Consider the following 20792-nt stretch of genomic DNA (forward strand, 5'->3'; position numbering starts at 1 on the left):
TTAGGGCTAAAGAGGCTATACGTAATTGGTATATAATTAGGCCGAGTGAAGCTAGGGTCTTAGTGCCTTAGGCAGGGCTTAGCGCTTAGTAATAGGCTAACTTGCCCGCCTTCCTCCCTCTCCTCCTAGCTCCTTATCGAATACTACCTATACCTACTACTATCCTATCTACCTGCTAATATAACCCTTCTTGCACCTTCCTTCTAAATAGCCTTCTCTTACTAGCTTATATATCCTTTGCCTCCTTTTCTCTAAATTTACGCTTCTACTATCTTATTTTATATCCCTACTTTTATAATAGACTAAATAAGGTGTATATAGTCCTAATAGGTATATAAATAGGGCCGTAGCCGATATAGGAAGCCGGATATAGAAGGCAAATAACGTAACTGTGCGCGAGGCTAATAGGCTATTATCTAGTCGGATAAGAGCCTCTAAATGCCTTATTATAGACCTAGATACTATGTTATAACCCCTATATAATTAAACTTAGTACAGCGCTACAACTCGGTTCTTAACAGAGGATATAGTTTTTTTTCTTTCTTAAGGTTTCTTTTCTTTTCTTTCCTAGTCCAGTCTACCAGTCCAGGCGCGCAATAACTAAGGAATCCATCCTTGTCCGGTGGCGCAACGCAACAACAACGCAACCCCAAACCATCGCTGCTGTGCGACTGCAACTACTGCAGCAGGCAGCAGAAAACAAGCCGGCACATCCCTGCCTGGACTTTCTTCCCGCTTTCCGCCACACACACACACACACACAATCTCACAGTCTCACAGCTCTCTGTCTTTCTTGACGAATGTCGTCGTCTGCCGTTTTAGCGCAGCCGCACTCGGGTGACCCAGCCAGACGGAGACTTGGAGGTGTGTCCCGTTTCCGGATCACTGTCGAACGCGTGCTGCTACGTACGTACTTTGAAACTTGTGGCTAACGAGGAATGACGAGTGGTGGCAAGGTAGGTGAGAGGGACTGGAGCTTATGGCGTGGTTGGAGGTGAAGTTTTTGCTTGGTCGTCGTGCAGTTATGGTGGTGGAGGACAAGGCAGCGTTGCAACTGAGCTGCTGGTCGTGCTTGTACATGTGGATCGTCGGTTCCCAGCATGGTTACGATGAGTGTTTTGACAGGTCCAAGTCCAAGGCAAGTGGATGCTCTGCTACTACGGGTGGAGCCTGGAGTGTGGATGGCGGGCTTGTTGCCGCTGAATGTGGTTGCACGCGGCTACTGCTACAGGCTCCTTTTGAAGCATGGATGGGGGTGAATGAAGGCGTCAAGCCAGCGGACGCGTTTGTGAGGTACAGCATGGATTCACACGGATGGAGACACCACGTTGTCTAGATGAGCTCTCGTCTGCATGGACGTTTTCGGACGACATGCCTCAAGCTTTTGTACATATATAGATTGGACTTGGAGAGATGAGAAGGAGATGGTGGAGAGGCAGAGGCAGAGGCAGAGGCAGGGGTGTGAGTATCTAGAAGGGTTGTGGCAGGGTAGCTGCGTTCGGGTTGTCTGCTGCTGCTTGTTGTGTCGTGGTACCAGTCCAGTGTGGACAGCGGAGGACGGTTCGCTTTTTGACAGTCCGACTGTGCGTGAGACAGTTGAGCACTGTGGCTCACAAGGCGTTCCGCGACCACTGTTTTCATCACAGGAAGGATATCACTCGCACGTGTACAGTACTCGGTGCATGGGTCGCTTAAGACTGCTTGGCTGCTTGGCAGCTGATGCACAGAGCCACGACTTTCACGGGCCAGAGTGGAGAGTGGAGCAGGGGGTGGAAAGTCAATATTCTCCGAGGGCAACGGAGCTGTAGCCAAACCCAAGGGTAAATGCCGCGCTGACCTCTGAGCTGGGTGGGTGTTCCGGGAGTGCCTTGCGCCGTACTGTACTGTATGCACATAATGTGGTTCGGGATGGACGAAGCTCATTATTGTTGAAGAGGCTGGCCTACTACGGGACTGCTACTACTGCCGAGTCCTCCGAGTCGTCCACGCAGCACTGCTAGCATCTACAGTACACTTCTACAGTACACTTCCGAGAAGCATCAGCATCCGCAGTGAGAGACTGCGTGTGTGTGTGTGTGTGTGTGGGTCCTGTGTGTGTGTGTGTGTGTGTGTGTGTGTGTGTGTGTGCGTGTGGTGGGTGGTCCCTGGACCCAGCTGCCCGGCGCCTTCTCCAGGCTCGCCAGTCGCGTCTTGGAGTCTTGGATGTAGCAGGCATGGAACATGCAATATGTGCAGACGGGATGGCTGTCATGCATGGCGGCGCGCAGGAGTCGTTTCATCGCGGGCTTCCAGCTAATTGCAGACGTGCAGTGGGCCTGGCCTGGCCTGGCAGACGGGGCAGACGCTGCCTTGCCTGCTCGACGTCACCGTTTGTGCCCATTAATTGGGCGTGTCGGCGCTGCGCTGCTCTGCGCCCGTCCACGTTCAGCCGTGCAGTCGCTCTGGTGCGAACATGTGGCTTTGGAGCGACGCGACGATGCGTGCCGTGCCGTGCCGTGCGACGCCGTTGGCGCTGGCGAGCTGCGGTGGCGGTAGTTCTAGCGGCGGAGATCACAGCCGCCAGGACAGTACGTACCAGTGGGAGTGAGTTCGCAGGCGTCGCGCGCGCAGAGTTCGGCGATGGCGGCGACTGGATGCAGCCCTCGCCATCAGATTCAGGCTTCGCGCGATGCAGTCGTGCGTGCTTGCTACCTGGCCGACTTTCATCGCGCCAAGACAATGCAAGTGCCAAGTGGGGATGAAGAAGGCCAGGCTAAGCGAGCTCAATCGACAACCTTGAAGCGGTCCAACTCCAAATGCACTACTAGGCTGATCCTTGCGCCGTGCACGTCGCAGCCAATTATGACCTGCCGCCGTGCCTACTCTTTTGCCCTCTCAGGATCATCCTCTCTCTCTTCGCCGTGCACTCTGCTTCAGCCAGCGTGTCGGAGAGCGCCAGCGCCAGAGAGACAGACGTGTGAGCTCGTGGAGCACAGAGTCAATTGCGCCCGCCCGCGCCCGCGCCCGCGCCCTCGACGTTCCGACAATACAGATACCGCCTGACTCTCCTCTGGACAGCGAACGCGCGCTTTCATCGCCTCACCTTCGCCGGGACCGCTGGAAATCTGGTCGGCTGCACCTCGTTTGACTCACTCCTACCACCACCCGCTGCCCGCCCAGCGCTCCTGCCCTGCCCTGCCACTGCTCCTGCTGCTGCTGCTGCTGCTCCTGCTCCAACGCAGCAGGTGCGACCGCTCGCTGTTGCCGCGCTCGACGTCCGACGTCGACGGCAATCTCCTGCTGGCGCGCAGGCCTCTCCCTTCGTGAGTCCCCTTGCTTACTCGCGCTACCGCAGCCCAATCCAGCGCCGACTGTTTGGAACCCGCATTGCCCAATCACCACTACAGCGGACTCGAATGCTTCGTTTCCATCTTCACTGCACCCACTCCGAACCACTCCTCTCCATCGCCACCTCACCTCACTGTCCGTCGCTCGGGCAGCACGCATTGCTAACCTCTGCCAGCCCGCATACCTTATCGCCGTCCGGACGGTGTCGCCACCTCAAACTGTAGACAGGATGGATCGTTCCGTCGTCATCCCCGTCGACAATGAGACTGAGAGCTCTACCTCGCGCCTCACCATCGATGGTCGCACCATTACTTACAACATGACCGTGCTGCAGCAGCCGGTGCGCGCTCGAGCCTGTAGTCAAGGTGCCAAATGTAAGCACCCGAGCCAATCCCACAATTACTATGACTGACCTGGTGCGGTAGCATCTGCCGACCGTCGCCCTGTAGATCCACCGCCCATTGTTGAGCTGAAGATCTACGAAGGCGAAAACAAGGAACAGGACATTACCTTTACCATGCACGCTAACTACTTCCTGTTCGCCAGTCTGGAGCATGCACGCCCCATGGCACATGGACGCGTCTCCCAAGAGCGAAACACTCCTCCGGTACTGACGGGCACGCCTGTTGCCGGAATGGTTTACTTGGATCGGCCCAGTCCCGCGGGTTATTTCATCTTCCCCGATCTCTCGGTCAGGCACGAGGGCAAGTACCGATTGAGCTTCAGCTTGTTCGAAGAGCTCAAAAACCCAAAGGACGAGGACAAGATGACTGGAGAGGTCCAGCCAAACGCCACTGGAGATGCCCACGTAAGCAACCGCTTGGAAGTGAAGTCGGAGCCATTCCAGGTCTACAGCGCAAAGAAGTTCCCCGGCCTCACCGAAAGCACAAACCTCAGCCGTGTCGTTGCTGAGCAAGGTTGTCGTGTTCGCATCAGACGCGATGTACGCATGCGCAGACGTGACACCAAGGCCAATGGCAAGGAGTGGGATAACTATGAGGATGAGACGGCAAACGCACGCGCGAGGATGTCTTCCACCCCGGAATCTTCTTGCTACACCTCCATGCATACTCCTTATGCCTTCATGGATCCTATTGCGCGCCCGCGATCATCAAGCAATGCCAGTCACCAGTCCCTTGGCGGCTCATTATCACGTAGGACATCGCTCCAGGATATGAACCAAGCATACCAGCAGCCTCACTACAGCTCTGCGCCGCACACTCCTCAGAGCGCAATGTCTACATCCTCGCAGTATGGTCCATCTCCTACCCAGCCTTATGCGCCGGCTCCCTTCGTGCAGGCTCCAGCCATGCCTCCGCCCCCTCAATTTGCACAACAGTACCCACCGCCGCCTCCTCAAGCGCCGTCGCCAATGCATCAACAAAACTATTATCAGTACCCGCCGCAGCCAGGATCTCAAGTCCAGCAACCGCAGCCGCACTTCAATGCACCCCCTCCGCCACCAAGTTATGACTCCATGCACCAGCAACACCGGCAAAGCATTGAATACTCACCTCAGCCACAGCACGACTTTCGTCGCAACTCGATGCAACACAACATAACTACACCTCCAAACGGATACGCGCAGCAGTCTCTACAACAACCTGCATATCCTTCCCAAACTGCCTCCAACCAGCAGACATGTCAACAAATCCCTCCCCCACCACCTCCGCCTACGCAACCAAGCCATGGCTATTCCTCATCAGTAGAAATGTACCCAACACGGCCCGCTCCACTTGAGCCTGTGCTTCCGAGCAGTCGCAGCGCTGGTGCAACCACCCCGATCAACTTAAAGCCCACCATGGAATTGCCACCGTTACAGGCAGCAATGACTTCCAGCACTAAGCTCGAAGCTGCTTCTCCCATCTCGTCTACCCCCCAGAGCTCGTACTTCCCAAGCCAAGTCCCCATTCCGGACAGCCACAAGCGGAGTTATGGTAACGTCTTCAGCGACCGGCACCAAAGCCAGCCATTACGGCAAGGCGCTCGACCAAACTTGAGCAACGATTATGGCCACATGGGACCTGGCTCTTCAATAACTGCTGGCGAAGACGATGAGAACGCTGGCGGAGAACTTGACCCGACCGCTCTCAGCATGGCATACCGTAGAGCCGATGGGAGACAGATTATGCGAGCTCTCCCGGGGAATGCATGATCGTGTACGCTTTTGAGTGATGAGACCAGTAAAGAAGGGTCACACCGGACCTTTGTTTCTTGCAGCACATGAAAATTTGCGGGCGGTGACAGGACCTATAAGGGACGAAATATGAGAGCATGGCGCTGTCGGCGAATGGTGAAGCGGATTTTACCTGGAACGATCAGGAAGGAGCATTGATACCTCTCTTGTGTTGGGAATTTGGGAATCATGTTATGGCGAGGCCACGCCAGGCTTTCTTCGAACGATCTAAGCCTAGTTTGTGTTGCATTTGTTGTATTCTTTTGTCCGACTACGCTTTGATTCGGTATACTCTACGACCTTTACGATACCTGTCGCAACTTACAGAAGATACGAACTTCCAGTATCAAATACCTTTTAGATGACGTTCGAGCGGATTATACCAGTTCTGTTCCGCTCTGAATGAGTCGCGAACTGAAGCTTCAAGCAGGTTCGCGATGCTAGCGTGAGAGAAGGACGCTAATAATTCTGAAGTGAGGAAAAGCGTCATAGCCTTTAGAAGAAGAACCGGTTTTGTGCCTACAAGCACTTGAACCATTTACGTCACAGCAGGATCCCATCTGCCATGTGGCTACTCCCTCAAGGCTGGCATGTATAACTTATAAATAAAAGGGAGCCACACGTGTCTGTTGCAGTACCTGTACTGAAAACAACCCTTGAAGTGGAATTACCATTATCATCATTATGTCCACTGAGAACCCAAATTACAACGTTGGCGGCACAGCCAAAGATGGTGGCTTGTCTACCGCTGACACTGTTGCCGATGGAGATATCGATGGCGGAAACCGACCAAGTGATGGTGCATATCAGCCTGATGTTGAAGACAGAGCGGCTCCCAAGGAGACCAGGAGCAAAACGTATGTTCGTTCGTTGTTCTCACATCGCTCGACAATGCAATCAATGCTAATTTTACAACTTTTTAGTGCGCAAAATGTAGCAGATGATTCGAAGCAGGAGAAGACGGGGGGTGAAGCACATGTTGGGAATGAGAATTATGGGGTTGGAGGGTGAGTTTGATCGATGGAAGAAGAAGTAAAAGGTTATGTGAGAGTCGATCGTTTGCTCATACATCCTCTCGATTATTAGGACTGCTGAAGATGGCGGCCTTAGTACAGCAGGTGAGTAATAATAATAAGAAGCAATGTTCCAGTGTTCGCATGGAAGGTTCGCTGACGTCTCGTCTCATCTCATCAGACACAGTCGCGGACGGAGGTCCCGATGCCCCGGAAGAAGATGAAGATTTCAAGCCTTGATGATGATGATGAAGGAAACTTCAAAAAAAAAACCTTCCGGTCCAGAGTAACTATGTAGTGTTGCATCGGCAAGAGGCGAAATAATCACACAGCAGCATTCATTCATTCATTCGTTCATTCATCGGCAGTTCCATTCCAGTACGTTGAAAGTCAGTATCACATACAATAGTTCTTGTCTTGACTCGTTACCCGTCACCCGTGCCCCGGTCCGGACTTTCGCAAAATTCAATCCCCCCCTCCCCTCCCCTCCCCTCCCCCAAACTTCCGATCTCATCTCATCATCACACGAATCAATTCATCTGACGATGATGATGATGATGATTGAGTACCCAGGTTTCCGGGACCCGGAAATTTTTTTTACAGTTAAGGGTGAACGATACATACGTACATGGGGCCATGCCATGCCGCAGCCCATGTCAAAAACAAAAAAGAAAAGTCAAATTCCAAGGAAAAACGGAAAATACCCTGGACCCACCCACCCTGGGGATTGGGATTGGGATCATGGGGGACAGAATTTGTCAATATGCTGGTCGACAATGACCGGTTTGGGGCTGGCGTCGATCATTTTGCATCGTTCTTTATCTTTCTTGCCCTGGTCTTGTCACTGTCTTTTGCGAGTAAGTAGTGCGAGCCTGCGAGGCATGGGATGGCGTGAAATGTCTTCATCATCACCGAGCTTGCTTTGATGAGGAGGTACTTTTCCTGCTCCTCCTCCTCCTCCTTTTTCTTCCCGTGCACCGGCAGACGAGGTCCGGCAATGGGGAGTTCATTTCTTCTGAATCATGCTTTTGCAAGGCTGTGGAAAGGCTGGTCAATGGCAGCTTTCTCATTAATCGTGTGACTCCAAAGCACGGACGACCGGCATGGCTGTTCGAGTCAGACATTGGAAAGGGAGAAGCATGTCCGAATACACTTTGCATTGAGAGAGTACCGGAGTCCCTGCGTCTTCGCTGCCGAGCAGAAAAGAGACCATGCTTCGCCAAGACAATCAACGCCCATGCGAAAAGAACTCCATCGCGTGATGCCGCTTGTAGCATGCCAATAGAGAAGTCCAAATGCATCCATTCAATGCCATAAACTCAAATAAACCATTGAAACCGTTCGTGTCCCATCATCCACATCATGAACGTATCCATCATTTCATCATAATTCAGTGGCTATGCATGTGCCACACGCTGTACTCATATGTACCGGGAGCCTAGAGTAAGGTAGCCGACGATGTGAATGTTAGAGTTTAGAACACATCGTCGGGCCACTCAAACTTCTCCTGGCTCACGTTCTTTCTCTTCCCGCCCTTCTTGACCACGGCATCTACCTCCTGTTCGAGGCTGCTATTGACACCTTTTGGCAGATTGGGCACGCCATCTTGACCAGGTATGATGCTAATTGTCTCCTCAATGACCTCCGCTTTCTTGCTATGTGCTGTGGGCGGCGGACTCGCCGATCGACTTGGTCGCGACTGCACCACGGCCTTTGCAGCAAGGACCATCATCTTCTCTTCTGCTCCACGTTCGGCGCGTTTGAGAGGACTGCGTGGGCGAGAGCGAACAGCATTTCGCTCGTACTTAGCGGGCGTAGCGGTCGCCGTCGGCTCTGAAGGCTCGTCCTTGAGCTGCTGAGTAGTAAACTCTTCCTCTTCTTCGTAGAGTGGGTCCAGTGACTGGGTCTCTGCATCAATGCTGTTACGAGCGTTGGTATTTGCCAGCTCATCCTCACTCTGCAACGTGTCGTCCATCTCAACATCTTCGATAATCTGGGAAGCGGAAGCTTTCTCTTTGGCTTTGCCTCCAGTCGCTTTCTTCGTGCTCTTCACTGTAGTAGCAGTTGCTTTCTTGACGAGCTTGGTCTGTGGTGATTTCTGCTTTCCAGAAGCGCTGGCTCGCTTGGTTTGGGGGCTGTTCTTCGCCTCGCCTGTGGACTTTCGCTTCTTCTTTGTGTTCTTCTCGGCCTTCTCGGCCTCCTCCCATTCTGCATCGTCATCGGCCTCGTCGTTTCGTCCAGGCCTGAAAGTACCGCTATCGTCCTTGATGAGATAGGGCCGCTTCTTAAGTCTGGCTGACCTCTTGCTCGCCTTCACTGATGCATCCAAAGCCTTGAGCTTGGCATCAAGGGCGTCATTTGTAGATTTGTTGGTTGGCTCAGGACCGTCATTGTCCTGAATGTCGTCCGTCACGTTTGGCGCAAATTCGTCGCTGACGTCCTCTCCCTCTTCCACATTGGTCTGCTCGCCTGAGTGCTGCTCGCTCTCGATTGCCTGTGAACTGTTTTCTTGGAAGATCTTCTCCGCAAGTGCGGGATAAGTCTTGCTTCGAGGCCGCTTCACAGTCTCATCATCATCAATGTCATCAAATGCTGTCTCCAGATCAATTGCGTTGCGAGGTCGTCGATCGTTTGCTGCTTCACTGGCATTCGTGGGGCCGATCGCTTCCGACTTCATATCCTGGAATAGCAGCCGCTCACTAGGCAATGTTGGTAGCATACCAGGAACGAATTTCGATCTCTTAATCGTGCCGACCGGTGTGAACCGCTCATACTTGTTTCCCAACTTTGGCATCGGCGAGGCCTCTGCGAGTGCTGTATCAAGCTCAGCTCGAGCTTTGTTTAGCTTCGTCTCGAGATCGCTAACGCGCTTTGACAAGCGATTCTGCTTCTTCATGTCATACTTCGAGTGAGATCTCCTTAGCAATGAGCCTCCTTCATCAAAAGTGGCTTTGGTGGGCGAGACCGAGGACGAAGACTCGCGATCTGCGGCACCTCCAAGATTGAGGTCGGATTTCGTGCGCTTAACAGTGCCTGTCAGAGATGACATCGAAGGCTTCCTAAGATGAAGACGGGACAGACGACCTCGAATCGTCTTGGGTGGCTCAGGCGCCTCGCTGCCATCACGGCTGGTCTCGTTGGAAGGTCGAAGCTGAGCGCCAGCTGGAAAGTTCCGACGATGTTCTCCAGTGCCATTGTCGAGCGCAACTGCCGAATCATAAGGTGTTGCGAGCAAATCACGACTTGCAGCAGCCGAGACTGGCTGTAAACCAAGCTGTCCCGCGTTCTTCAATTGTGCATATCTAGCTTCAGCTTCGGCCTTCATTCGCGCCTTCTTCTCGGCGTCCAGCATGTTCTGGCGCGTAAGTTCATCCTTCGTGTCATTCCACAACCTGTTCCACAGCGCAACTGGGCGGAAGCTAGATGCCCATGACTTGCCGAAGCGGAACATCCCAAGATTCCGATTCTCCTTATCCTTATGGGCATGATCTCTGCCACACGCTGAGGCATGGTAGCTTTCTCGTGCTCAAGGACACGCTCCACCGAGCCACTGGGTGTTGGAAGACCATCGTGGTAGTCTGCCATCAGCTCCTCGACATATTCCAAGTTGCCGCTATCGGTTGTTGGAAGACGCGTGAACACAGAAGGTGGCTTCTCGGACGGCTTGTCATTGAGACTGCCTTCTTGAAACTTGGATTCGCGAAGAGGCGAAGATTGCGGACGGGGCGGTGTCTGAGTGGAGGCGGCATGGCGAAGATTGAGGTTCGACAGGTTGCGGATACCATTCTTTCTACGAAGGTTGCGCTGCTGTGCAGGAGTCTCGTCTGATGGGTCATAGTCGCCATCGCTACGAACATTGGAGCGAGAACGTTTGGATGGAGTGTGACCCTCGTCGTCAGCGTCGGTCACGTCGAGTCGGGCGCTGCTATGGTGCGACTCTCGCTTCCTCTTCGAGCCGCTTGCAGGAGCAGAAGAGCGGGCGGTCGGCGGACGATCGATATCCATACTGCTGCTGAAGTGGTTCTGGTTCTGGTACTGGTACTCAGGGTCCTTGGGAGGAACCGGTGGGGCTGGAGACTCTTCCATCAGTGTAAACAGATGCGAAGGGCGATGGTTCTGCAGAGCGGTCAGCACATCCTGTTGCCGACGCTTTGTACTACCAGCGCCAGCACAAGCGCAGCTACTCATGTCTCCTCCTCCTCGTCGTCGCCCCGGCAGAGAGCAGAGAGTTTGATCTGACTTCTGTCGCGGTTTGGAATTGTGCGAACCACGCGCCACACGTGCTTTGGCTACTGTCTCACTGTCTCACCTTGTCTGCGGATCGTATGGCGTCCGAGCGTGTGCTACCGGGCCCGGCGGTTCTGAGTGCGCGGTGATACCCAACCAGAGAGCACACGGTGGACCAGATTATTAGAGGACCTGGCGTTAACGGCCCTGCATTAAGCCCTCCGTCGCGGCAGTTCCTGCAGCTCGTGCCGTGCGTGTCGAGGTCGTGCAAGAGTCGATATGTGCGGGTATGTGGTATATGTACAATCGCCAATCAACCAAAAACAATAAGAAAAACACAAGATGCACTCGTGGCGCCCAGATCCTGGATGTTGTCGTGTGGCAGAAAACAAGTCAATGCAGACGAGATTTAGTGACACGCGAATGTTGGCCATTCGCCGCCCCGCACTAATGAGAAAGCTACCTTTAACCCCTGCTGCAACTCTCGCTAGCACGTGAGATGCAGCGGAGCGCGTACATTCACACGATAGGATCTTATCACATGAAGGAAGCAATAATAATACGATCGACGAATGAATGAGTTTACGATATGTCGACAGAGACAAATCCCTTGGCACGAGACTATGGAATCACATCGGGTGCCCTGTCCAAGGCCGAGTGAAGCAGGCAAGATCACAATGCCACTGAAAGCCTTCGTTGTTGCTGTGCCTCCTGAAACAAATGTTCTTTGATCTATCTATTCACAGCCGGCCTTGTTCCATTCACTGGCTGGCGCTGTCAAAGACTGCCTGAGACAATGGGTTTGTGAATATTAGTAGACGGCGGTCCAACCACTGTTTTCGAGAAGTCGTGTCGCATCAATATCTGCTCCAACATAGCTTTGACAGCGCAGGGCGTAGTCAACGATTCGAAATTTCAAGAAGAACAGAGCAATCGAGAAGGTCCCGAGCAAACCATACCGCTAACAGACATGCATCTCCGCACGGTCCACCGTAGCAATTATTACTCAGCTCCGGCACAGTCGACGCTGGCTCGTCGAGACTCTAGCGGCGGCGACAACCTCTGGCAGGTTGTTGTTGCTCCTGTAGCGATCGTCGTCTCGATCATGCTTCTAGTATGTCTTGTCGTTGGCTTTGTAAAGTCGCGAATCTCTCGCAAGCGCAAGTTCCGCGGTCAGTTGCAACATCTGCAAAGCGGGAGCTTGAGGCAGAAGAAGCGCAAGACGAAGGCCCAAGCCCACACTCATCATGATGGGAATGACCAGATCGAGATTGGCTATCCAGACGCTCCCGCTCCTACGCATGCGAGAGTATGGAGTCGGGCCGGTTACAGCGAATACCAGTCCACGTTCCGAGCTACTCCAGAAAATCGATCTTCGAGTGGGTGGTCTACTTACAGTGGCCAGCTTACCACTGGGCACCAGTCGCGAGGATCTGACGGGTTTGAGCCTGCACCCACACGCTCAACGTATCGACCCTAGAAATGGCGGCGAAGGTGGTTGGTCTTTGGATCGTGGAGGAATTCTGGTCGGCGGCGGTGGTGTTGTAGCATGAGATATAGCATCAAATTGAAAGCGAGCGGCGTGCGATACCCAATGTGTTCCAATGTGCTGTGAGAGACGTGAGTATCATAATAAATGCATGCAGCACAGACGTAAGCAGGCCGTCAGCTTCATGCAGGTGACGCATCTTGATCGCTGCAGCACCGCAAGCCCGTCATCACTGCAATCGTTCGCGCTCGGCACCAGTCCCAGCTACGGCGAGTAGAGAGCAGATGGAGGGTGGCCACTGGGTAAGCGGGGTCGATGGTCGATGGTCGATGGTCGGTAGGATGGCGGCAGGAAGAATAATGGCTCACACAGGCCGCGATCACTCCGGAGCTCATTATTCGAGCAAGGTCAGCAAGCCCGAGCCGTGGTGACACTCTGGACCAGGGCAGCGAAGATTCTGCACGGCCTGCAAGAATACACTGACCACCACACACTTGACGAAGGCTGCTGGACAGTCATAATCTCCTCTTTCGTGAATGACCCTCGCCGGTCCGCGCCGCCATAACACACTCAGCAGGACTGCGTAGTCTACTGTACTCTTACAACACCACTTGCTGTCGGCCCAGCCATGCCGACGCAACGGCCTTTCCTAGGGAACTTCCTCGCTGCTTTCCGTGCACACTCGCAACCGCTCCCGAAACCCTCTACCTCACTATCATCCTCGGCTGCGGTGGCTGCTTCTGCTTCAATATGGACTGCAGCGCCGCAAGGGACAGGGACAGCCAAGTCGGCATCGCCTGCACCCGAGAGTAACATGTCAAGTCCCAAAGCAATATACCCAGCAAAGACAAGTCCGTACGGCGCACAGTCCACGACAGCACAGCCTGAAAGGCAGCTTGTGTCTTCCTATACGCCGCTGGAGCACAACGTGAGTCCGCTCACGCACCTTCCGAGGTCACCGACCTCGCCAGGAATGCCCGTGCATGGACCGCAGAACAAGCCACCGAGCTATCCTACAGTGCAAGACGTGCGGCGCTCGCGTAGAGGCAGTGATAGCAGTGCTGAGGGCTACAGAGAAGTGAGGACAGGGGGCGAAAAGTGGTTCATCGGTGGCCTGACAGCGACTGGCGAGGAGAGGTACTACAAGCTCAGTATGGTGAAGCGAGACAAGAGCTCAGATCGGATATCGACCGACCAGATGAGCTTATGAATTGACGATTGAATCATTTGGCAAGGCGTTACGAACAGGTCCTTTATGGGACCATGGACGCGAATTCACTAGAGCATCGCATCGGATTGCCTTGCGGCGACAAGGACTGTTAGAGCAAGACCTGGTTTGGTCTTCGCACACGAAAAGCATACATGTGAGTGAGCAACTCGGGAGCAAGTACCACGAGAGACAGATGGACTGCACATAGGCTCAATGAGAGACTAACGCTCTGTAAGAGCGAGACTTCTTACCAGACCTCGGCTTCTTTCCTATCTGCAATGTTCGCCGATTGGCACCGATGCATACATACTGTGATACTAGCCGTCTTCGTGAAGCAGAGTGTACCACGAATGATTTCGGGCAGGAGTCCAGTGCAGCGTCTCGTTGCCGGACAGGTGCATGGAGTTTGCTCAGAGCCCAAGGTATCCTTCGGTCAACGCCGAACTCCACGCGAGCACAAAGACCTCTCGATCTCGATGGCATACAGTGTCCTGAGAATACGACAAAGGCTGCCATTGGCGGCCACGTGGGAGATCCTGGTGGGAAATTTTAGGGCCATTCCAGGCAGGCCCAAGCAGGGAAAGTTGTTGGTCTCGGATACACATTGCATGGCTCGCGTGTCTCTGAGACATGAGCGTCTGGCTGCCACGAGATGGCGACCACGCGAGCAACGAGGTACTGTCATGCTCGTCCCAATAGCACTTCTCGCGGAGCGCCTCCGTGCAATCCCACGATGGAGTTACGCTTTTCGGAGCAGAGCACCAAAGCAAAGGCGTCAAACATTGTGCATTCTGGCCCACGTGCGAGCCTTGAGCAAGGCATTGCAAGATGTGCGCCTCTTCGCTTCAGAGTCCAAAACAGGAAGTCACGCATAGACTGAGGCTTGCCTTAAGGTGGCTTCTAGAAGGCTTGTGGAATATGCGAGTTCTCGACATCTCCATAGGCTCGGATCACAGAGCAGAGACGGAGGCAAGTGCTACTGATCTGTCGTCTGACTGACAACAGCGATTGTCGTTCAAGGAGGACTGTCTCGAGCGTGGGTTGGCTCAGTTTCGAGCTGGTGCAATGCAGAAAATGTGGAGGACAAAGAGAGCCTTTGGCTGCAGCTTGTTACGCCTCGCAATGCCCAAAAGCCACAGGGTATCTTGTGGTAGCAGGCTAGTTACGAGCTTCAAAGAAGCTGTAACATCGCAGCTTTTTGATCGTCTTGACGACCCTGTGCCTCGATCGAGAGTGCAAGGTATAAAGCAAGAGGAGTCTGTCGAGATCGAAGAGAGATCACGAAGTACCTAACAATCAACACTTCGGTAAAGCTACTACCGACATATCGACAACGCACACGTTAAGCCTCTTGCGATCATCACACCCAAAGTTACCCACACCTCGGACCAGACATTCCTCACGACCACCTCTATGGCCATGGAGTCACCACTTCTCAGCCTACCTCGAGAGATCCGTGACAGTAAGACCCACATAGATATCTCGTCGATCATGCCACATCTAACTGACGCCTCAGTACCTGCAGTAATCTCCGAAATCGTCATTGTCAATGATCAACCCTTCCGCGTCAAGCCACGGAGCAGGACGGGTATTGTGTCCAAATCAAACAATGGTCTAGCATCAACTTGCAAGCAAATGAACGCCGAGTACAGCCACTTGCTCCGAAAAGCCGCTTTTACTCCCGGAAGCAGGACCGTGGCACCAATCTACAACTTTGACTTCACCGAGATGATTGCTTTTGTCAGGACTCTGAAGAAGCACGAAATTCAGTCCGCAAATTGTAACAAGAATCTCGCTGTCAATCTCTTCATCTCCACCATTACTACGGTTGAAGCCCAGAGACTCATGGAATGGTTGAAAGTGGCAGAGACTTTTGGTATCGAGCTTCAATACGTTGTGCGGTGGACGAGCTTCGATATGAAAAGCTTGAAATCTATGGAAGCTGTGGTAGGACAGACACGAGAGGGTCGAAAAATCATGAAAGCTCTCGGGGCTGGAAGTGTTGGGGCTTGGAGTTGGGAAAGCTATCAGTGGAGTCTGAAGAACAGAAGCTGCTAGGTACACACCGCTTTATCACAGATTCTGTCATTGCATTCACAGATTTTATTTAGTGCAGGACCCTTGACGATCTTGAAGTCATTAGATTGCTTCTGTGTCACCACGCATGGACCCGGCGTCCTGGTCACCACAGAGAGCCTCTCACTTCAAAGGGGATGTGCGTGGTTGCTGTGGTACTCAGCGGCTTCAGTAGGCGGCAAATCAGGGTTGGCCCTCGATTTAAAAACCAATACAAGTGCCACATGTGAGGTTTGCTCTCGTCACTTCGACATCGCCGGCCTCGCATGACCTATAAACAAACTCGCTAGCATGATCTGAGGCCTCTACCTCAACAAGACATGCATCTGTCGTGAAGTTGGGCTTTCTGCATATCGAACATGCTGCGCCTTACTGAAAAGCTCCGCATTCTTCGCCAGTGGTCATGCCTCGACCCGCCGCCGCAAACTGAGAGCAGCTATCGCGAGATCACACCTACTGTGATCATCAGAGCAAAAGCCAAGACGCAAAGCATTAACCGAAGTCAAGCCTCAAATACCGCAACTCCGGTAGAGCCTGTACAGAGCGAGGGCGTTAGCGACACATCGAAATCGGTACAGCAGATCTCGGCCTTGCTGCGACTACCAAGGGAGCTACGCGATATCATTCTCGGTTATGTCGTCGAAGATGAATCAAAACCTTACTTGCTCAATAACGGGAGTAATGGTCCTCCAGATCATTTTATCGTCTTCAAGTCCGGATGCGCGCTGGTCTGTCGCCAACTTTACTTCGAGTATCGCGACCTTCTGGACAATTCTGCAGCACTTCCAGTGGTATTTGAGTTCCAGAGCTTTCGAGAGCCAATCAATGCTGTTACCGCCATTATATACAACGTCAGATTCGAAAAGCTTATGGCATACATCCTAAGCTTACCGGAAGAGACACGCAAGGCCTTCTCTTGCCCCAAGAAACTTCGAATATCCTTCGTCTTCACATCCCTTTACGAGACAAGGCGTGTAAACCTCATCAAATGGCTTCAATTCTGCCAGAACTACACCATCACAGCTAGTTATCGCGCGCCAGTTGGTACATGGCCAGACTATAGTCCGGTACTCTTTATCAACATCTATGATCTCTTCGGCCTACAGGGCAGCGATGAGGAGGAAAGAATCTTCACTGCTCTACAGCAATGGTATGCCACGCGGTACGAGATTGGGGGTCGACGTATTGTGTGTGGCCATGGCGGATGGAACCCATATGCGAGAGAGGTGCAAAGAGAGCAGGAACTAGGACTGAGGAAGGCGAAGACAGTCGAGCAGGATCATCAGCCGGTCAGGCTCGCAGAGGACTAGCATTTCAAGGCTCATGGGAAGTGGTCATGGACCAGAACATCGGCGCTCGGCATCAGCAGCATTTGCAGGCGAGCGATAATTTTGAGGCACAGGCATCGGGGTCACCGAGATGTGGACAGTGCTCCAAGGGTGTGCATGTCTCGACCTCATTGAGAGCAGCCGGCCCAATATTCCAGATGATGAGCTTTGACTTCCAGCAGCATTGTAACATGTAGCTCAAGGCTCTCAAGCATCGGCGAGAATCAGTAGACAATGCGAGGTGCGAATTTTCCATATCCATAGGCTCGGTTGAAGAGATGACCATAGCACTCGGGACGCGATTGTGTTCGCTGTGGTAGTGTCAAGCTCGATAGCCGGAGAGAATGTCAGGATATGCACCGTGTGATCGGATGAGGTGAAGTTCATTTGACTCTCAAGGTTCGAGTCGATACAGTTTGCGCACGGCCCAACCTGCGTTTCCAACCATTCCCCGCAAGTGCAACCGATGCTCATCAACTAAACCTCGGGTCTATCATCATGGAGATTAATGAAGATAAAATGAACTTAGAGTCTGTGGTATGCGAAGCAATATACTGATCTACTTTTACGTGTGCTTCACTTTAGATCAAAATGAATTTCGAAGTGCCCAAGGATCTGCAAGAGTACATTGCGCGTATTGACGAATTCATCGAACGCGAGATCAAGCCTCTGCAGGCCGAGAACGACAACGAACGCTTCTTCGATCATCGTAGAGAACACTCCAGAACAGACTGGGACAAAGGTGGCCTGCCTCGCAAAGACTGGGAAGCATTACTTGTCGAGGCAAGGAGAAGAGCAGACAAGGCTGGTTTCTACAGATTCAGTTTGCCAAAAGAGTATGGAGGACAGAACACGGCATCAGGACGAGGATCAAACCTCTGGATGGCTGTCATAAGGGAACATCTTGCCAGCAAAGGCCTCGGTCTATTCAATGACCTGCAGAATGAACACTCCGTCGTTGGAAATTTCCCGGACGTGATCATGGTCCAACACTTTGGCAATGAACAGCAAAAGAAGGAGCTCATCGGTGGCAGACTTGCTGGTAAAGTTCGGATCACTTTTGGCTTGACAGAACCACATCACGGCAGCGATGCCACTTTTATGGCGACTAAAGCGGAGAAGCAAGCCGATGGCAGCTACATAATCAATGGAGGTAAGATGTGGCAGACTGGTATGCACGTGGCTACCAATTGCTTCATCTTCGCTCGCACGAGTGGCAAAGACGGCGACGCCAAGGGTATCACCTGCTTCAATGTACCGAGGAACACGCCTGGTTTGAAGGTAGAATCGTACGAATGGACGCTGAACATGCCCACTGATCACGCGACGATCTCTTTGACGAATGTTCGTGTCCCGGCTGAAGCAATCATTGGACCTCCAGAGGGTGGTCTGGCCATCGCTCAGGCATTTGTGCACGAGAATAGGATCAGGCAAGCTGCCTCTTCGCTAGGCGCTGCAGTATATTGCGTCAATCAATGTGTGGAATATGCCCGCAAGCGTCGACCATTTGGTAAACCTCTGGCTTCGAATCAGGCTATTCAATTTCCGCTTGTAGAGCTGGCAACACAGTGTGAAATGCTGCGGCTACTCATTCGAAAGACTGCTGTCGACATGGACACGATGCCACATAGAGAAGTAGAGCAGAAGGTCAGCGACAAGGTCAGCATGTGCAACTATTGGGCGAATAGATTGTGTACGCAAGCAGCAGACCGGGCGATCCAAGTCTTTGGTGGATGGGGCTACAGTCGGCACTACCCATTCGAGCACATTTGGGTAAGTTGTGCTTAAGAAATGCGAGATCGACCCAGACTAACATCAGTACAGAGACATCATCGTCGATACAGGATCACTGAAGGCAGTGAGGAGATTCAGATGCGAAAAGTAGCTGGATATCTCTTTGGCTTCACTGGTCCCAAAAAAGCTGAGATGGAATTGGCCGCAGCGAAGTTATAGTGGAATTTGACGTCAAAAATTGATCTGAACTCACGACTACTGAGGTCTCTTCACGTATGTGAGGCTTTCACCGCGAAGTGTGACGCGAGTATCGCTAGCGCCTATGGGCTGGGAAGCCTTGTCAGAAGAGCAACTCGTTGCAAGTCTCCTAGGCTTAGTGGATGTTGCTTGGCCTTGTCCAGAATTGTTTGCGGTGGTCGATGTATCGTCATCGTAATTCTTCTTAATGTAATGTCCTCTTCAGCTGCTCGGTCATGTGTCTGATTATCATCTGATAACTCGGATCGAGCGACATCATACGCTTTCTCCTATCTTGTTGACAAGTTGTTGTGTTTGAAGATATTGATATATTGCTGCCCAACAGCCATACATAGCTCCGGCTCCACCTGCCTTTCGTGGGTTCCCTGCCAGAAATGCATCCCACCTCACGCTGCTTGGCTGCCTTGTTCCAACTTCTTCTTTCACATCACTATTGCCATCTTGTCTTCTTCTTAAGACCGCAACAAAATCAGAAAAACACTCCAACATATCGCAGAAATGGCATCTGAATCCCTACACGACACAATTCTCGACCTCGAAGAAAGCACATGGCGAGCACTTCAACGCTCCGGAGCAGACCTTGTGCCATATCTCTCAAAAGACTGCATAATGCAATTTCCCATGGGTCTAAAAGTCACACCAAAGACAGAGCCTTCGGTACAAGACATACTACATTCGCCTGCATTTGTACCTTGGAAGACATTCAATTTGCGGAAAGTCGATGTCACTCCAGTTGGTCAGGATGGGGCGGTGATCAGCTATCAAGCTATTGCGAACAGAAAGCCTTCGGATTCTAGAGACGATCAGGATGTTGGATTCGATGCGCTGTGTTCTAGTGTGTGGAGGATGGAGAGTGGCAGGTGGATGCTTTGTTTCCATCAGCAAACTATGACGACTGCGTTGGATGCGTAGATGGACTGCTGCTGGGCATGGTGGATTTTCAGGTATGGAAAGTGATGGTGCCGCGAGGACCATTGGAGTCGAGGACGCCATGATCGAGAATCCTCTTTTCAAGCGGATTGTGCTGGAAGTTGGCCACGAAGCAAGATCACCTTTCAAATGGTGGCCGAGCCGGTGTTGAAGGAGTTTCTAAGGAATCAAAGGTCGCGTGTATTGATAGCAATCAATTTTTGGATGACGCTTGGCTTGAAAGCTTTCAAACGTCTGGAAAGACCTCCGCTGTACCACCGTTGTTACACAAGGCCGAAGCTTCACTTTATTCCCGCTGCTTTTCAACATCTCTTGACTCTGCAGAGCTCCTCGCACGAGCAGGTGCAGTCGCATATCATGGACAATCAGCAACAAAAGCTGCGCTCCCTCAACGGCGAACTCAGAACGCTAGCCAAGCAAGCCGCTGGCCGATCTGAAGACTGGATCACGGGTCAGCTCGAGGAGTTCCACACCAAGATCGAGCGGAAGTATCAACAGTCTCAGCAAGAGAACATAAATCTCAAGAGTCAGATCAACAAGCTCAAGGAAGAGAATGAACGCCTGGTTCAGAAGCAAATCGATTCTATCGCGGATCAGAAGCATAGCGACGGCTACCTTCGCCACGACGAGCGTATTGACCTAGCCCAAATGCACATTGATCGCATCCTCCAGCAGTCCACGTCGTTCAGATCTGGCGCTGTCCAAATCCCAGCCGATCCAGCATGCCATGGAGGATATTCGCAAGCTTACGGCTACGAAGCTGCAGCGATGAGGGCACCTCCCGATCCAATGACACAGCAGGATCACTTCTACAGCACCAACAACTACTATCGTGAGTAGCGTATCTACATTGATGCTGACAAAACTGACTAAGATGCACAGCTCGATATCAAGCAGCACCACATACTTGGCACAGCTCGCCACAACAGAGAGGCTATGAGTACGATCGTCAGCCAGAATACTACGGCTATGCGCCATACCCAATGGATGATCTTTCATACCAGAATGACTCTCGTCCCATCAG

The 20792-nt window shown here is 52.5% G+C and overlaps 9 protein-coding genes across 9 annotated transcripts; 7 read left to right on the forward strand and 2 right to left on the reverse strand.

The window, feature by feature from the left end:
• Positions 1 to 567: 567 nt before the first annotated feature.
• On the reverse strand, positions 568 to 2215 carry MYCFIDRAFT_171731 (uncharacterized protein; the record flags this gene model as incomplete). Its single annotated transcript, XM_007925155.1, has 10 exons — positions 568 to 600; positions 638 to 680; positions 712 to 735; positions 771 to 913; positions 944 to 1189; positions 1216 to 1332; positions 1372 to 1631; positions 1665 to 1942; positions 1988 to 1993; positions 2028 to 2215. The coding sequence occupies 10 exons, from the start codon at positions 2213 to 2215 to the stop codon at positions 568 to 570; spliced, it is 1338 nt and encodes a 445-aa protein (XP_007923346.1).
• A 237-nt stretch (positions 2216 to 2452) lies between these two features.
• On the forward strand, positions 2453 to 5870 carry MYCFIDRAFT_88201 (uncharacterized protein; the record flags this gene model as incomplete). The annotated part of the gene is made up of 4 exons (XM_007925156.1): positions 2453 to 2567; positions 3058 to 3302; positions 3503 to 3701; positions 3753 to 5870. 4 exons carry the CDS (start codon positions 2453 to 2455, stop codon positions 5480 to 5482), a joined length of 2289 nt encoding a protein of 762 aa, XP_007923347.1. The 3' UTR covers positions 5483 to 5870.
• Positions 5871 to 6187: 317 nt separating this feature from the next.
• MYCFIDRAFT_194082 (uncharacterized protein) lies at positions 6188 to 6756 on the forward strand (the record flags this gene model as incomplete). Its single annotated transcript, XM_007925157.1, has 3 exons — positions 6188 to 6360; positions 6427 to 6510; positions 6654 to 6756. 3 exons carry the CDS (start codon positions 6188 to 6190, stop codon positions 6754 to 6756), a joined length of 360 nt encoding a protein of 119 aa, XP_007923348.1.
• A 901-nt stretch (positions 6757 to 7657) lies between these two features.
• MYCFIDRAFT_206647 (uncharacterized protein) lies at positions 7658 to 11262 on the reverse strand (the record flags this gene model as incomplete). Its single annotated transcript, XM_007925158.1, has 7 exons — positions 7658 to 9991; positions 10015 to 10758; positions 10788 to 10799; positions 10826 to 10985; positions 11048 to 11107; positions 11134 to 11206; positions 11238 to 11262. 7 exons carry the CDS (start codon positions 11260 to 11262, stop codon positions 7991 to 7993), a joined length of 3075 nt encoding a protein of 1024 aa, XP_007923349.1. The 3' UTR covers positions 7658 to 7990.
• A 185-nt stretch (positions 11263 to 11447) lies between these two features.
• On the forward strand, positions 11448 to 12342 carry MYCFIDRAFT_210348 (uncharacterized protein). The gene has a single exon (XM_007925159.1). It carries the CDS (start codon positions 11714 to 11716, stop codon positions 12221 to 12223), a length of 510 nt encoding a protein of 169 aa, XP_007923350.1. The 5' UTR covers positions 11448 to 11713; the 3' UTR covers positions 12224 to 12342.
• A 371-nt stretch (positions 12343 to 12713) lies between these two features.
• MYCFIDRAFT_210349 (uncharacterized protein) lies at positions 12714 to 13694 on the forward strand. Its single transcript, XM_007925160.1, has one exon. It carries the CDS (start codon positions 12861 to 12863, stop codon positions 13440 to 13442), a length of 582 nt encoding a protein of 193 aa, XP_007923351.1. The 5' UTR covers positions 12714 to 12860; the 3' UTR covers positions 13443 to 13694.
• A 1161-nt stretch (positions 13695 to 14855) lies between these two features.
• Positions 14856 to 15500, forward strand: MYCFIDRAFT_194085 (uncharacterized protein; the record flags this gene model as incomplete). Its single annotated transcript, XM_007925161.1, has 2 exons — positions 14856 to 14904; positions 14959 to 15500. The coding sequence occupies 2 exons, from the start codon at positions 14856 to 14858 to the stop codon at positions 15498 to 15500; spliced, it is 591 nt and encodes a 196-aa protein (XP_007923352.1).
• Positions 15501 to 15877: 377 nt separating this feature from the next.
• Positions 15878 to 16828, forward strand: MYCFIDRAFT_194086 (uncharacterized protein; the record flags this gene model as incomplete). The annotated part of the gene is made up of 1 exon (XM_007925162.1): positions 15878 to 16828. The coding sequence occupies one exon, from the start codon at positions 15878 to 15880 to the stop codon at positions 16826 to 16828; it is 951 nt and encodes a 316-aa protein (XP_007923353.1).
• Positions 16829 to 17346: 518 nt separating this feature from the next.
• Positions 17347 to 18837, forward strand: MYCFIDRAFT_52348 (uncharacterized protein). Its single transcript, XM_007924359.1, has 2 exons — positions 17347 to 18619; positions 18671 to 18837. Exons 1-2 carry the CDS (start codon positions 17438 to 17440, stop codon positions 18797 to 18799), a joined length of 1311 nt encoding a protein of 436 aa, XP_007922550.1. The 5' UTR covers positions 17347 to 17437; the 3' UTR covers positions 18800 to 18837.
• The last annotated feature ends 1955 nt before the right edge of the window (positions 18838 to 20792 follow it).

The sequence above is a fragment of the Pseudocercospora fijiensis genome (assembly GCF_000340215.1).
Source record: "Pseudocercospora fijiensis CIRAD86 unplaced genomic scaffold MYCFIscaffold_2, whole genome shotgun sequence".
Taxonomy (NCBI): domain Eukaryota; kingdom Fungi; phylum Ascomycota; class Dothideomycetes; order Mycosphaerellales; family Mycosphaerellaceae; genus Pseudocercospora; species Pseudocercospora fijiensis.